Below are 16,114 nucleotides of genomic sequence, written 5' to 3'. Positions count from 1 at the left end.
ATTCGCATCATAGTGCTGCGGTGGCACAGGGTATCCTACAAGTATTTAATCCTATCGAGATGCGAAACGTAAATGAAGAGTGCATGAAGACGGACGGTATATATATTAGTGATATCTACTTGATATGGAGAGTGGCGGGGGTGGAGTATAGCTTTCGTTACTGCTGGTATTTGGGGGGAGGGGACAATCTCATGAACTATCGTTTCGACCAGGGTTGGATAGCCAGTGGTTGGATAGCACTGATCTTGTGACAGGTTTACTGCTAGTTTAGTCTAACCATTGAAAAAGGATATGTGCTATCACTTACTTAGGTACTCGGGCCCAAAACAGTTCGAATGAGAGTCGAAGGAAAGGAAACCTGCTGTTTTCACCCATTCTGGTGATCAGATGTTGCCTACTATGTATGTTTCTTATTATAGAACTCAAAACATTTTCAATAGATCCTTTTCACATTTTTAATTTCGGGCATCAAACCCGATGGAATGTGTCCGGAACTAATGCAAAATTCAACGATCAATGAAGGGATGTTCAACTTAACAAATGGACAATAAATAGATATAATTATAAGATTTGAAAAGGAATCGAATATGGTACCTTCTTTCATGCGCTACAAACGGAGGAAATGCTATACGCGTGTACTTAGCATTGGTTCTTATGTGCTATGCTCGTAGGACTATGGCCTTCACACTGGCTCTGCCAATGTTGGAGATAGGGAGTAATTTAGGTGTGGTGTATACATAAGTGTAAGTAATTGTACTATGCCTTAGTTTAAATTTGTGTCTGCAATAAGATTACATGGTACATACATATGTACTTCTCGTCACTAGCGTGCATCCATTAAATGCTACTGCACGCATATTAATTGTAGATATAGATATACATATGTATATGGACAATTCCAAATGGATGCACGTTTGCACGGAATTAACTGCTGGCTATTTGGGGGTTACTATCGAAGTATGTAGTTGATCTTGTAGTTTATATTTTAAAAGCACATTTACATATCTTTAATTTTTCAACTTGATAGATAAATTCAAAACACACCCTCGTTTAATTTACCGTTGAAAACATGTTGGTGTTGTCCCACTCGAGCTGGTTGATGTGGGCAAATCCATCCTTCATGACTGCAATTGAAAGAAAATAAACAGAATTGAATTTCTCACTCATACTTTTCATTAGATTCTGTAAATTCTTCGCCAAATCGTCTTACCTTCCTCGTCCTCCGATTCCGAATTCTCGGAGTCGGAGCTATCTTCAGAGGCAGCGTCCGTCTGCATCGGATTTATGGTGATTGTTAATGCCGAATCATCCCATATCAACCCTTCATCTGCAATCTACAGAAGTGGAATTAGCTAAGTGTCTAAAATGAATCAGCCGAGCTTGTACCTTGGGACACGGCTGATGTCGATCCGTGTACTTTTGGTTATTTTTTATTCGTGCAATCGAAACACCGCAAAGCAGAACGACCAAGAAAACGCAAATAAGGATTATCAGCATTGTGGGATGTGCGGCCTCCGCTGAAATTGATAAGAGCCACACAGTTATTAGCCAATCGGTAATTTTTCAGTTGCATTCGGGCAATTAGACTAACCTTTATGCACAATGGAATGCACATGCGACTTTGGCTCCTGCACTTCATTGGTGTGTAATAACGAGTAGGAGAAAACCTTAGTGTCTGCAATTGAAAATTTGAAAGAAAAAACCCTCAAATCCTTTGTTTCCTAATCTCTACCAGAATGGGCACAGGTATTTACCTGAAGCCTGTTCGCCGCCATCGGCGGATGAGCGACCGTGGTAGAGGCCTGGGACATTGTCGTTTCCATTGCCCAACAGTGAGGATGACGATGCTGGCGCATTAGTTGTATTGGGCAAGGTTTGCTTTGGATGCAGAACTGTCAACGTTAGCGTGTACTCCACACTCTTGAATTGGGAACTGAGCTGGGCACAAGATAGCTTGAAGACGCGGTTTAAGTAATAGGCCGGTTTCTTGTTGCTGTATACCAGGGCACGGAACACATTGAGATAGTTACGAATTGAATCCGTGCCAATCATTTCGACGCCATCCTTATTAATGTTGGTCTTTATGTCCATTGTAGAGGACAGCGATTCATCTCCGTCAATTTGAATTTCCTCATGATCCGGATTCAGCGAGGGGAAAACAACCACGCTACACGAATCGAGATATTCCTTGGCAGCCACTTTCTGATTGTTTTTTGTGGACATTACAACGTGGACCTTGTCCAAGATATGAACACCTAGCTTGATTTCTTGATACGAGACCAATTTATTTGATGTTCCTGGAAATTATTTGCAAAAGTATTTCTAAGTGTTTAATAATAGAAAAGAGCCCGGAAGGACCCGAAATCAACTGAATGCCCCAAGTTCTGAGTTTATTAGCCACAACAAGAAAACTCAATCTTTAAATTTGAGTTATATCATATCATATATATATCATATTATAAACGATAAATTAGGCGATCCCCTGGACTATCTGTGAACATATTTTGAACAATTTTAACTAAATTTCTGGAGTCTTTTTGTAGAATAGGAAAAATAAAATCAATTTATTATTGTTCACCTATCTCAACTGAGTCTGGAAAAATCTGAAAAATCAATAAACAATTCTACCCCTTTCTTCCCTATATAAACCCAATTTGTCCAAGCAGAGATGTGTACAGAGGTACACATGAAAAATGTTTTGCCATATTTTATAATTTCAGAACACTTTTTGTAATTCTTTAGAAGCTTTTCTCTGTCTCTCTCTAAATCTTCTGAACAATCACAATATTTACTAAATAAGGCTGTCTTTAGTTTATGATAATAGAGAGCAGGGCTTATCGACTATTTGAAATAGGGTTTATTACTCAAATGTCCCCAACACGTACCTGTTATCGTAATCTTGTTAGTCTCGGGTTGAAGATCCTGATCAGCTCTATCTGGCTGTTGGTGCGATTCCACCTTGTCCACCTTATACATAGCAGAAGTGTCCAGAGCCTTCTCAGCCGAGTCGGCCCCAATGTTGACGGGTGCTATGGGCTCATTCACCATAATGTAAGTCTCGATTGTTGGTAAGCGAATAGCGCTCTGATTGGTGCATAACATGGTGGTACGAACTTCAATATTGCGTCTTCCAATGGTTGGCCTTTGTTTGACATTGATGTATTGAACCTTGCGCATTAGCTGTTCAATTTTGTGCTTTCCCTGAGCCTCAATGTAGATTTCGTTCATTTGAGCATTTGCCTGGATTTGAGTGTCCGGTGAATCGGATTGCTCGCTCTGACTAGGTTCCAGCAAGTGTTCAGCGCAACTGGTGCCACATCTGATATCCTCAGACGAAAGCACACCATTAAGAGAGACCTTCACCTCGGATATGTCACCATTGAAGCCATGTTTTAAACGATTTTCTGAGCTCTGATAACAGGCACCAACAGCCATTGTTGTGTTGACGCCGTGCGCAGCGTGAAGGGGCCAATCATCAATCACCTCTGGATTGCTGTGGCGATCCTCAACAGAACTCTCAAAGCGCACACCGTCAATAAAAAGCTCGACCTTGGCCGATTGGTCAACGTTAAGGACATAGTGATGCCACTCGTTGTCGCAAACTTGGGGTATTTTCCAGCGCCACTCAGCAGGACTAAATATATTCAGATCCCCCTCGTTAAAGTTTTTGCGCAGCAAAAGGATTAACCGGCAGTTACGCACGAACAGGGCCATGTGGTGGCGGTTCATCTTGTGGTCATCGGCACTGCACACGATATGCTCCTTCACATGCTTGTTGGTGGAGCTTTGACCGCTGTGGCGGAAAATTGTCATAATGCCAAAAGGCCGGACAGAGAAATCATAATGTCCAATAAAGGAATCTGGCACAACGACACCGGCCGATCCGTCGAAGTGGAATATCGGCTCAGCTCCTTCATCGAAACTCAACTCTTTGGTCCACTCTGCTCCCTGAGGCAACAGATCTTTCATGGCCAAACTTCCAGAGCAATTGGATACGTCGCGGTCGCATCCGAAGGAGATATGTTTGGTCTGTGGGGACGTATTTTTTAAATTGTGGCCAATTGGCAGGTCAATCAACCTCTTACCTTTAGAGCTATAGAAGCGTGTATGTTCAGCTCTTCATTGCTACAGGAGATATCGCACAGATCCAGCCGAGCATTCGGGAACAACTGTAGACTGTCGGTGCTGCCGGACTGCATGCAAAGCAAATTAATAATATTTAAGAGTGGACAGTGATTACAAGCTACAAATGATGTCAAATGCAATATGGCTACACTGGCCAAACACTTACGGTGTAATCAATACGTTCAGGGATGCCCAAAAACTTTGCCTCACACACCCGTCGCACCTTGATGCTGACCATAATGGGTGTCGACTCTTTCATAGCACAATCATAGGCCACTACCGACAGAATGTGATTATGGGATGCCTTGTGCGAAAGTGGTTCGGTGTTCTTGATCGACCCCTCGTTGTCAATGGCAAAGGGCTCATCATTGTTGAGTATCTCATATTTGCAGACGTCCCCAAACAATGGGGTACAGTCCTTGTCCGAAGCTTCAACACGTATAATCTCGTTATAAAGACGACCCTCGTCGACTTCAGTCACGTACGATGGTTCTAGGAACGTGGGTGCATATTCATTGATATCAATGACGGTTATGTGAACATTCGCTGTGTTCGATGGCGTTCCGTCACAATATATGGCCACGATCTCAAAGTGATAGCTCTTTCGCTTTTCGCAATTCAGCGTACGGCGTGCTCTTAAAATGCCCAAGTTATTTACTAGTTCGATCTGAAAACACAAAGGCAATTATAATAGAGTTATTGTGATACTACCTATAGATATGAGGACACTCACCTGGAATGGTATTTCATGGTACGGCTTTTTCAGGATGCGAAAATTGCAAATCTTCTCTTCGTCCACTTTTATTAGCGGCGTTATCTCCACAAGAGTCTCATTTTCACGAATCAGGCCATGATAAGATTTTTCCAATATATTTTCTAAAATTAAATTTGGTATGTTTTATGAAGCGTTTTCGTAACAGTAGGTTTATTTTTGTTCTCCACCAGGGCTAATAAATCGAATCAATTTGAAAAATGTCTTCCTAATGTGAACAAACATTCAGATCCCCCCACCGCCTTTGGCAACGGTCGCATTTAAAAACATTAAATATATCTATGAATACAGTGTGCAAGACACCCACTCACCTCGCTGCGTTAGATATTCGTCTTCATTTTCATTTGAGGTCGATCCAATCCCCATCCCCGTATTCAACGAGGAAGAAGCGAATGCCCCACTGAAAACGACCAGTGCCAGGTAGATAACCAGGTAACCGTAAACATTATAATCTTTGTTCAACGGCATGGTGCTGCGAATTCGGATGCTGAGAGAATAGATGGGTTGATAGTGTTTCTGAAATGGATGTTGGAGATGTTATGTCCAAAGAGATCGAGTCAAATATGGAGCATTAAATAATACTGTCTGTAATGTTTTAAAACATATACATATGAATATCAAAAACCCAGCAGGTAGTTTTTTATTTTCGTTTTATTGCTAATATTGTAAATAAATATAATTGAAATAATTTAAAAAGCATTCGCGCATGTTCGTCAAACCGTCTCACACATGTTCGGGTTGGGAAAAACGCATAATATGTGTGTGTGTGTGTGTGTACATTTGGATATGTATCCATGAGATACACACTTTGTGACATTTTTACTTCGATTTTGATGCACGACCAACACAAACACATACACCTACACAAACACAAACACACACCAGTTTCCCAGAATTACACGGATTGACAGGATATTTTACCTACTTCTTTATCTTCACATGCACTTATGCACCTGCATCTGCATCAAAAAATCCAATCCAATCAATCTCAATCTCAGTCCGCTCATATGTATCCACACTTCAACACCCACACACAGATTTTGATTCGGGTTTTGAAAAATCAATAGAATATACTAACATTTCACTCGCACTCTTCGCTTGCACTTAGTACTTGGGTATTCAACATGTATTGATGCATAAGCACCTAAAACTGCAGTTGCAGTCAATTTAACAATTATTTAAACTCAATGTTTATCCGATTTTATCTTATAGATACATATTTTTCTGTTCACGGGTCCAGCTCTCTTGTTTCAACTAGAGCTGAGCAAAAAGTCGATGGTAGAATCGATGGCAAAAATTCGCTGCTAGCAATCGACAGCAGCGCCAGATTGCGCATCCCTAAGAATTATGTCGATATCCACCGACCTAGACTCGCGGCACTATGGAAAAGAACCCTGCGTTTCACCTCAAAAATCTGAAGCGTCTTGCTCAGAAATAATAAACTGAAAATGTGGCATATTAAGATAAAATAGAATCCAAAAATGTAATTTATTACAGAAAAAATATTATTAATAAGCAATCTAGTTTAAAAACCTTTAAGACGTAAACCAATGAAACACGAATTTAATAATGACACATTGGTTTACTTCATTAAAATTTAAATTAATTAAGGTAAGGTTTTAGGGCCCAATAATTTATACACCATACACCCATAAGCTGAAATGGTATATTAAAGTCGTCAAAATGTATGTAACAGGCAGAGGGATGCATTTCCGACCCCATAGAGTATATATATATATTCTTGATCAGCATCAACAGCCGAGTCGATTTAGCCTTGTCTGTCCGTCCGCCTGTTCGTATGAAACTTAGATCTCGGAGACCCTAATTTAGAAAAAAACGATTGGCTTCGCAATTTTTTGACTAATTAAACTTATTTATTTCTACCAACCCAGAAAATGTTTTTAAAATCGGAATATACGTATAATCGTGTTTTACTATTGTGGTTTTATAAGGATGGAGGTGGCCGTAGGCTTGTAAGGCTGTAGGCTTTGGTTTTCATTGGTCGCGCCATCTAAGTTTTAAACCTGTATTTGTAGTTATTTTTATTTAATGTATTTAGGGGAATCCCAAATGTTTATTTTGAAGCTTTCGCAGTTTACCATTCCACGAAAGACAGAAGCATTTATTGCCGAATTTAGTGAAAATCACAGAAAATAATTATTTGGTGCGAAGAGTCAAATTCAAAACTTAAGAAAAAATATAATTTACTCCCATATCTCAATTTAAAAATTACTGGCATATTTTTGCATAAGTTAACTAATAAAAAAGTGATTAAACTCATAAGAAAAAGTGTACATAAGCTAAAAAGCTTATGTAACTTGAGAGCGAAAATAGCCCGCCTAGAGGCCGTTTTGGGACACCTTTAGTATGTACGGAAATGGGCAACGTATTAAAATTTATTCTGCGTGCATACTAAGCCAGTATACATACTAAATTTGGTGACTTTAGCTTTTTTAGTTGCAAGAGCCAATCGGTTTTTTGATAGAAATCAAACTACCAAATTAGAGGAAACAGACAAAATATGCGTATGAACGTATTTTGCTACGCGATCCATAAGGGCAGAATCGGCCGTTGGCTAGTGGCGGCGCTAGAGTGCTCGTGTGTTTGTAGAGTGAGCGAGATAGCATATGGTATGAGGGCATGTTAAAACAATTTAATAGACATACATTTGGTTTTCGAAATTTTAAATATTTGTTTCACGTGGCGTATGGTATACCCAAGTCGGCGAGTCGACTTACTTACTTCATTTTTTTTTGCGTTGCACTTCTGACCCTTTTTGCAAGGGTCTATTTACTATTTAGCCTGATAAAATCATAAATTTCGGAAATAATATTGTGGTATCCATTTCTAAAACATACATATATATATATATATATATATCGCAGTCGGAAAATGTTTATCGACCTATCGGTCTTTACAATTTTAGTCGATGGAATTCCCAGTTCTATTAAAAACGACGGCTTCGCCAGGGCTAACACTTTAGGCTTGGGTAGCTCATGAGTGAGTGAGCCAAAATGAATGGCTCACTGAACTGAGCTGGTTCCTTCAAAATGGCTCTTTTTGACTCACTAGCGCATTTTGACTCAGTAGTTCAGTTTTGGTTTTTTTTTTTTTTTTTGATATTAAGTTACTTCTGAACAGAAGATTTCTTTGGCCTCCCTGTGTATAACAGGTTATATAGTTATAAATGAATTAGCCATTTAGTTTAATTTATTTATATGTGGATTAGATTGTAGTAGTTTGATTGTAGTTAGATTAGTATGGTGGCAGCCTTAGTAAATTGTGTTATCGATTTGTAGTTGGCGATAGGCTCTTGCGCGAGTAATCGATATATATCGTTGTACTTTGTTAGTGTTGGGAAGTTCATTCGGGTGTTTGTGTATTTTGAACAATTTAAAATAATAATGTCGCATAAGTTTTTTTCAACGACTTTCATTTTAAATAGAGTGTTTTTGTCAAATGCGTGACCGCTTAGTATTCTGTTTAGTTGTTTTATCTCCAGTCTATGGAATTGGTCTTTTCTCTGGAACCATGGTTGTGATGACACATAAGGATATAGAAGGCAGTACCCTTTGTTTCGATCTATACAAAATTCATTGTACGCTCTTTCCCATTCCAGTTTTATTTTGGTGTACATATGAATGAAAGCATCGTTGATTGTCCAGCTTATGTGCGTGAACACTCCATCGTGTCTGGCATTTTTGGCTGCGGTATCAGCTAAATCGTTTTCTCTTATGTTTGAGTGACTAGGTATGTGGTGTACATCGACTGAGATGATATTATAACTATTTTCTATATTTTTAAGGATTCTTTGAGCAATGCAATTATTGTTCTTGAGGTTTCTAATTGTTTGGATTGCTCCAAGACTGTCTGTTAGGAACGCTACTTTGCAGAGGTGATTCGAATCAGCGAACTCCACTGCTTTTTCCAAAGCTGTGAGTTCCGCAGTTAATGATGACAGTTTTTTATTGCTGAAATAGCTTTTTGTGATGTTGGAGCCCAAGTGAAAAAAAGCACTTCCAGTAAAATCGTCAGAAACTGAACCATCTGTGTAAATCAGGTCAAAATTCTTTGAATTTAAGTTCTTAATTTTTTCTTTATACAGGGAGAGTATCATTGTTTCATTTGCATCTCTTTTGTTTTTAAAGGTACCTTTGAAAAAATTGGCATCTATGAAGATTTTTCGTGTGCGTATAGGAGTTGGCTCTATGGGTGTAATGTTGTCCAGGACATCTTTAAATTCAGCATACACTTTGGCATAACTTGTTTTATTAGCATGAAAGACACTGGACAGAAGCGACGCCGCTAGCAGGCCATAAGCGAAGACCTTGACCAGTTCTTTTGCTGTGGTAAATTTAATTCTATACTCTGGTGGAAGTTCGGCCGCTAGGTGGTATATTATATAAGTTGGAGTTGATCTAATAAGCCCCAAGGCCTTCCTTAAGTGTAAGTTAGCATGAGTATTTATGATGCCCATTACTGTTTTAGTTGCATTTGCAAATGAAGAGCTTGCATACCGGTTCCTTGTAAAGGCCTTATAGAAAAGAATTGCATTTTTGGGATGGGTGCCAAAACGACAGCCATTAATCATATGAAGAAACATATTTGTTTTGTTTGACTTAGCAATTGTTTCCTTTATGTGTTGGGTCGTAGAATTATTGGTGCTAATCAGTCTTCCTAAGTAGTTAATTTTATCTACGTCCCTTATAGCTACGTTATTGCATATTATTTGTAGGGGTTTAAGTCTTAAATTAAAATGTAAAGCAGCAGATTTGTTCGGGTTGAATGACAGGTTGATTTTATTACACATTTTACTAAATTCTGTAACTTGTCTTTCTAATATGTTTTTAGCGTACCAGGAAAAAGTCATCAGCATATTGAAATAGTATGCTGTTAAATTGGTTGCTTATCTTGTGCAGCTCAGCTGTGTATAAATTGAAAAGTATTGGACTAAGGCAGCTACCCTGACTTACTCCTTTTCTTATTTTTATTTCTGTTCTTCCCATAGTCAAAACTCTTTCTTTAAGGTAGTTGTAAATGAATTGTATGTGTCTGTGATCGAAACCTAAATCTATTAGCTTGTTGCCTAGAATGGTAATATTAACAGAGTCGAAGGCTTTGCTTAGATCTAATACAGATGCACAAACGTGCATGCCCCTAGCTTTCAGATTTGCTATATTGTTTAAAACGTCATTGATGCAGTGCGATGTGGTGGAGTGGTGTTTACGGAAGCCGTAAGATCTCGGGGGCAATATATTGTGGTTGTTTATATGGTTTTCCATCCTTGTTTTTACCAAACCTTCTAAGCATTTGAAAACTACGCTTAGTAGGCAAATAGGTCTATTGTTTGTTATTATAGCTGAGTCTAGATTTTTTTTAGGGACAGGTACTACTTTTATTTTTCTCCAAGTAGCTGGTATGTCACCGTTATCTAGAGTCTCATTTAGCAGGGATACCTCGTCCATATTGTTTTTTCTAACTTTATGTAGGTAGTTGTTCAATGTTCTATTGCTTTTTAAATAAATTAATGCGTCCGTGTGAAGTTTTGTTTTATAATATTTCTGTCTGCACGCGTTTCTAAGTCTAAAAAGTCTGTCACAATGTTCGTCCCAATATTTTTTTGGTATGTTAGATACATACATTTACATTTTTTGGGTCTATTGAAATTGTATTCTGTCTAGTTATATTTTGTGAAGTTGAGGTCAGGTTGTCCAGTGAAGAAATGTGAATTTTTGAGAAGTCTTGAAGTATTTTCTTGTGATTTGTCCTTTTTTGATTCTGCACTTCGTATGTTTCGTCTAGTTCTAGTATAATTGGTAAATGGTTGCTGTTTGATATTTTTGCGTTTCTCACTGTCCACTTTGGGTTCAGGTTGTAGTTGTTAATTAATGTGATGTCTAAGGTAGAAAAGTACGATGTGTTGTGTGAATATGTGGGGCTGCCATTGTTAAGACAATAAAAGTTGTTGTTTATTAGTAATTGTTCTAGGATGTTTCCTCTGTTGTTTTGAATCGTGTTTCCCCATATTTGTGATTTGGCGTTAAGATCTCCTCCTATGATTGTTAAACCATTAGTCTGGTTTGCCCTCATTAGAATATCTTTGCATCCTTTCTCAAAAAGATCATCACTTAAACTTTGCGCTGCATAGACGCTAAATATATTTATGTTATGTTTCAGGTTCATAGTGGACACTGAAATCACTTCTACTTCACTAATGCAATTTAATTGTGTGAATTTTATATATTTTTTTAGATATATGCCTACTCCGCCATATCCATCTGCTCTGGGGTTGCAAATAAAGTTGTAATTCGCTAAACTACAATTAGCATTATTTGTGACCCAGATTTCAGGTATAATTGCTATATCAATGTCGTTGTTTATTAAAAATATTTCTAGTAAATGTTTTTGTGTTAGTTTGTCTCTAAAAATTTATAGTGGATTGAATTTCGTTAAATGTTTGGATTAGTAATAAATGAGGAGATGTCTATAGCCAGCTGTGATAAGCCTTCTTCTGCCATTTCAAGAGCAGAGGGGCTGTCAGTATGCTGATTAGATTGGGATGTAATTGGTGGGGGTGTTGGTTTAAATGTGTTGTTTGCATGTGTGTTAACGTATTTCTCATTTAAAGTAATTTTGTGTTCATTTAGAGTCGCTTTCCAGGTACTCATTGTTTCAGAAGAGTTTCTTTCTTCATTTCGTCTGTTTTGCATGTTTCTTATGTTTTATTATATGGGATGTGAGCGTGTAGTTGATAATTTTGTGTTGTTCTGCAGAGTTGGGGTTGTAGATGTCTTTTGCCATGTTGGAATGGGAAATTGTGTTGTATCATTAGTGCCTATCGTATTTTGTCTTTGGAAAAGAGCTGGATATCTAATTTTTACCTCATTTCTGGATAGATTCTCCATTGTCATACATTTCTGTATGGCAAAGGCTCTCTTGCGAGCGGGGCAGTCAATTGAGGTAGCTGGGTGATTTTCTTTGCAATTGATACAAATAGTTTGTGTGCAGGTTTCTTCTTTATCATGTGACAGGGAGCATTTGCTGCACTTTTGGTCTAACTGTTTGCAGTGCTGCGCAAAGTGATTAAATCTGAAGCATCTGTAGCATTGACTAAAAGGTACAAAAGGACTTACTGGAACTTTTGAGTATAGGAAAGTTATTTCTGTTGGTATTTGAGATCCTTGGAAAACTATTTTAACTCTAGATGTTGCAACTAGATTGTCCTTCTCCTTTCTACGCACACGAATAATCTCGTGTATGTCCACTGGTGCTGAGATATACTCCTTAAGTTCTTCGTCTGAGAATCTTGTGGGGATCTGGAATATGATTCCAGTTTTGTATAGGAAATGCTTTAGTAACTTGGGTTCATAGTCATATTTTTTAAGGTCCGATGCGATAAATACGTTGGCTGCAGCTGCCGATTTAAATTCTACCTTGCAACGTCCATATCCTATTTTATTGACAGCTATTATGTCTTTGACTTTTAGTTTAAACAAAACTGCATTTAGCTCTAATGGATTAATTAATAATCTGCTTTTATTGCTCTCTTTGTTATTTCCATCTACTCTGTCTACATACACCACAAATGGTCCCTTGTGTGTGTTGTTATAGTATAGAACGTTATTTTGAACGATTTGCCATTTGACATTTCTGTTGGATCTTTATTCTCCTTTGGTGCCGAGTCATTGGATTTTGGCATTTCTGTCATTTCTACTTCGTCATATTCAGATTCTGATTGGCTTTCATTTCTCTTCATTTTTCTTTCCTTTGATGCCCGCGATATTCTTGGCTTTTTGAATCCGTTTAGCTCTGAGAAGGGGCTACCACCCCTGGCCCTAGAGCCCATGATTTTACGGGTAATTTTACCCGTTTTTTTTTTTTTTTAACTTTCCACAAAATTAAATTTTTTTTTTTCGTTTTGTGTAAATAAATTATTATTAAATAATTATTTTTTTTTTTTTTAAGGCACTGAATTTTTTCCCCAATAAGCGCTGAATCACAATCACAGCTCAGTTTTGCTCACTCACTCTTATGGCTCATTTTGCGTTCTTCTCAATTGACGTTCCCAAAGTGAACGTTCTCTTTTTTGGCGCGTATTGTTCATTTAACTTATAATAAAATGTCGTTAATTAGAAAGCACAGCGATATTTGGAATCATTTTGAGGACATGGGAACGCAACAGGCTAAATGCAAGATTTGCAAAAGTGTCTTAAGCTGCAAGTCACAAGGCAATTTAAATAGGCATTTGAAAACCAAGCATCAAGGGATGAGTATGCAGGTGCTATTGTAGATCAGCTCAGTGCGGCTACAGCGGTCTGCCTTACGACTATGGCTGGACATCAGTTGCCAACGAGAGCTATCTCGCAATGACAGTGCACTTTATTAAAAAGAGTAAACGGTGTTGAAATCGTACACAATAGCTTGCCAGGAACTTTTCGTGTCCCATACCTCTGAAAATCTTTGTGAATTTATTCACAAACCCGTTGCAAAATATTGTTGGTGCCATCCGAATAGGAAATTGGGAGCTTGTAAGGTGTTTCGCTCATACCCTAAATTTGATTGCTCAAAAGGCATTAAAATGTTTCAAAGACTGTCAATCTCAAGGGAGGCGGTGGTGGCAGCACTGACTACCCGAGTCGATTTAATTTTTCAACAGAAAAGTGGAATTTTATTGATGGAGTTCTGCCTATTTTGCAGCCTTTTTATTATATAACCGAGGAAATTACGGCAGAGAAAAATGCGACTCTGTCCAAAATAATAGTCATAATTGGCTTAATGCAACAAAAAATGCTCACCTTAAGCAAAACGGTGAAAGATCGCATTTTGATAGAAGTTTGCAATGATGTTGTTTTGGATATGAATGACAGATTTCAGAATTGATTTTAGATCCCAGATTTAAAGGAAGATATTTTAAATCTGTGGACGCTTTTCAAAAATCGGTAGAAGATATACAAAAAAAATGAATATCAATGTGTCCAGTTGCTGCACAAACCACAGTTGAAACCGGCAATAACGATACTGACAAAACTTCAAAAGAGGACGACGTATGGGCTGAGTATGATAGCTCCTTTCTTCAAGTCAGTCAGCCCAGCAACAGTACACCAGCAGTTACCCGGAAAATTGATAAATATCTTGCCGAGGAGTATATTTATCGGAAGGACGATACCTTAGTATGGTGGAACCAACGAAAATCACAGTATCCCTTACTTTACACATACATGTTAAAACGGCTCTGCATAGTCGTTACATCTGTACCCTGTTAGCGCATTTTTTCGAGCGCAGGTGAACCAGTGCGAAAAAGGTCTTTAACATGTAAATTTTAAGTAAGTATTTTTTTGAGTTCATAAGCCAAACATACCTGATCGGTTCCTTTTTTTTATACCCCTGATATATATATATTCTCTCGTATGAATGAATGGATCTCAAAGAATGTTTATTTTGTTTTTAATTTTCTGTTATATTTTATCTTATAATTTTGTTAAATTCCCAATGAAGGGAGCTAAAAAATTAATTTTTAATTAAAAGTTTGTACTGCTAGTTCAAAGAAAATGAAGTAAGTAAGTCGTCTCGCCGACTTAGGTATACCATACACCAGTAAAGCAAATATTTCAACTTTATTAAACAAATGCATTTTCACATGCTTCTTACAAGCATATCTTAGTATCTCGCTCACTCAATCATACGAGCACCCTAGCGCCCCCACCAGCCAACGGCCAATCCCGCCCTATGGAAAAACGTTTATATGCACAACTCGACTGTTTTTTGATTTTGATCAAATTTGGTATTTTGCTAGATATCAGCATTAAATTTAAGTGTGCCAAATTTGATTGCATAAGGTAAAAAAATACGGGAGATAATCAAGTTTTTCAAATTACGGGGGCGGAAAAGGGCGTGGCAAAATTTTTATACATACAAAATGTGTGCATTTACTAAGCGAATATACATACCAAATATGGTGTCCCTAGCTGGAATAGTTTTTGAGATAAACCCTTTTTATACCCTTGCAGAGGGTATTATAAAATTGGTCAGATGTTTGTAACGCACAGAAGGAGACGTTTCCGACCCCATAAAGTATATATATATATATTCTTGATCAGCATGAGAAGCTGAGTTGATATAGCCATGTCCGTCTGTCCGTCCGTCTGTGCGTATGCGTTTTACTCAGCCGTCTTAAGAGCTATCGGTCTGAAATTTTGTTTCGGGGTTTTTTTTTATTACCCAGGAAAAATAAAGTATGAAATTCATAAGGATCGGACCACTATATCATGTAGCTCTAGAAGAACTAGAAGAAACATTTTCATAAAAAAGTATGCTATGAAATTTACATATGTGATATAAATATATGTATATTGGATATAAAACCCCAGATCCCAACATTTGAATGTGATCGGATAAATATAACATAACGAAATAAATATAACGCTGCTTGCTGTCTACTACGTCTTTCGTCATCAACAGAGTACATGCATACACACACAGACGCAACGCTACATGTGTATGCGTGCGTTGCTTTGCTTTGGGAATAAGGGAAGAAGAAGAACAAATTGTAAAATAGAGAGTAAAATTTTTGTTTGTATATTGATGAATTGAGTTGCAGAAAACAAATTTTGAACATGTAAAATTATTATTACCAAGGACTGCAAGGGTATATAAACTTCGGCATAGCCGATGTTAGCTTCTTTGATATTTTTTTTTGGTCTCTTGTGATTTTTCTTTTTCGCAAGCCTCTTTTTTCTGCTCATAGCCTTGTTTTCTTTTTCTCTGTTTAACACTTTGATAATATTCACACTCACAATTCTCTGCTCAGATCCTGACGAATCGGTGTCGGACTCTGAGCAAAGATAGAGGAATAATCCTCCGTTGAGGATTCCGAATCGCTCGAAGTAGACCATGACTCTTAACGTTTTCGTTTGTTTTTGTTATTTTATCCGGCATTTTGAATTGTAATCCTCACAGCCGCGACTCACGGAAAAACGAACAAATTGTTACTACTTAAATTACGAAGCAATAGCTTAATTTGTCAAAGGGCTTTTGAAACTTAAGTTTTTAAGGCGTCCAAACTGGAGGCGATGTTATTATTGCCCAATACGCTTGCAGCCACATATGACTGAAGCCTGGACTTCATTAGAATTCTAGCACCGCCTCTTGCATTACTGCTTGGGTGATTGGCCCGATGAAGATCGTATCCATAGCTGCCGATTGTTTCTTTGATGTGTT

At 37.9% G+C, this 16,114-nt stretch overlaps 1 protein-coding gene and 1 long non-coding RNA gene across 5 annotated transcripts; one reads left to right on the top strand and one right to left on the bottom strand.

Moving 5' to 3' along the window:
• Positions 1-962: 962 nt before the first annotated feature.
• Positions 963-6,157, bottom strand: LOC6651563 (calsyntenin-1). 3 transcript variants are annotated; one of them, XM_047013705.1, is made up of 11 exons: positions 5,819-6,157; positions 5,209-5,413; positions 4,859-5,001; positions 4,292-4,792; positions 4,086-4,193; positions 2,886-4,029; positions 1,755-2,297; positions 1,592-1,675; positions 1,387-1,517; positions 1,211-1,334; positions 963-1,124 (listed from the first exon to the last, which is right to left on the bottom strand). In XM_047013705.1, the coding sequence occupies exons 2-11, from the start codon at positions 5,363-5,365 to the stop codon at positions 1,051-1,053; spliced, it is 3,009 nt and encodes a 1,002-aa protein (XP_046869661.1). In that variant the 5' UTR covers positions 5,366-5,413; positions 5,819-6,157; the 3' UTR covers positions 963-1,050. The 3 variants fall into 3 exon arrangements, with proteins under 3 accessions (XP_046869661.1, XP_015032371.1, XP_002072628.1); XM_015176885.3 differs by having other exon boundaries at positions 5,823-6,157; XM_002072592.4 differs by having other exon boundaries at positions 5,976-6,157.
• Positions 6,158-8,309: 2,152 nt separating this feature from the next.
• LOC124462137 lies at positions 8,310-13,032 on the top strand. 2 transcript variants are annotated; one of them, XR_006955415.1, is made up of 4 exons: positions 8,310-8,647; positions 8,703-8,957; positions 9,046-9,343; positions 12,863-13,032. It is a non-coding gene; the product is annotated as an uncharacterized LOC124462137 (long non-coding RNA). The 2 variants fall into 2 exon arrangements; XR_006955414.1 differs by having other exon boundaries at positions 8,703-9,343.
• Positions 13,033-16,114: the final 3,082 nt, after the last annotated feature.

The sequence above is a fragment of the Drosophila willistoni genome, chromosome 3R, assembly GCF_018902025.1.
Source record: "Drosophila willistoni isolate 14030-0811.24 chromosome 3R, UCI_dwil_1.1, whole genome shotgun sequence".
NCBI classification, from domain to species: Eukaryota; Metazoa; Arthropoda; class Insecta; order Diptera; family Drosophilidae; genus Drosophila; species Drosophila willistoni.
The sequence above is the reverse complement of the archived record's forward strand: the minus strand, read 5'-3'. Positions and strand labels throughout refer to the sequence as shown.

Excerpts from the sequence above, each read along its gene's own strand:
- LOC6651563 (XM_047013705.1), bottom strand. The coding sequence starts at position 5,365 with ATGCCGTTGAACAAAGATTATAATGTTTACGGTTACCTGGTTATCTAC. Across the intron at positions 4,194-4,291 it reads CTGAACGTATTGATTACACC|TCCGGCAGCACCGACAGTCT; the intron begins GTAAGTGTTTGG and ends CTTTGCATGCAG. Across the intron at positions 1,335-1,386 it reads GACATCAGCCGTGTCCCAAG|ATTGCAGATGAAGGGTTGAT; the intron begins GTACAAGCTCGG and ends CCACTTCTGTAG.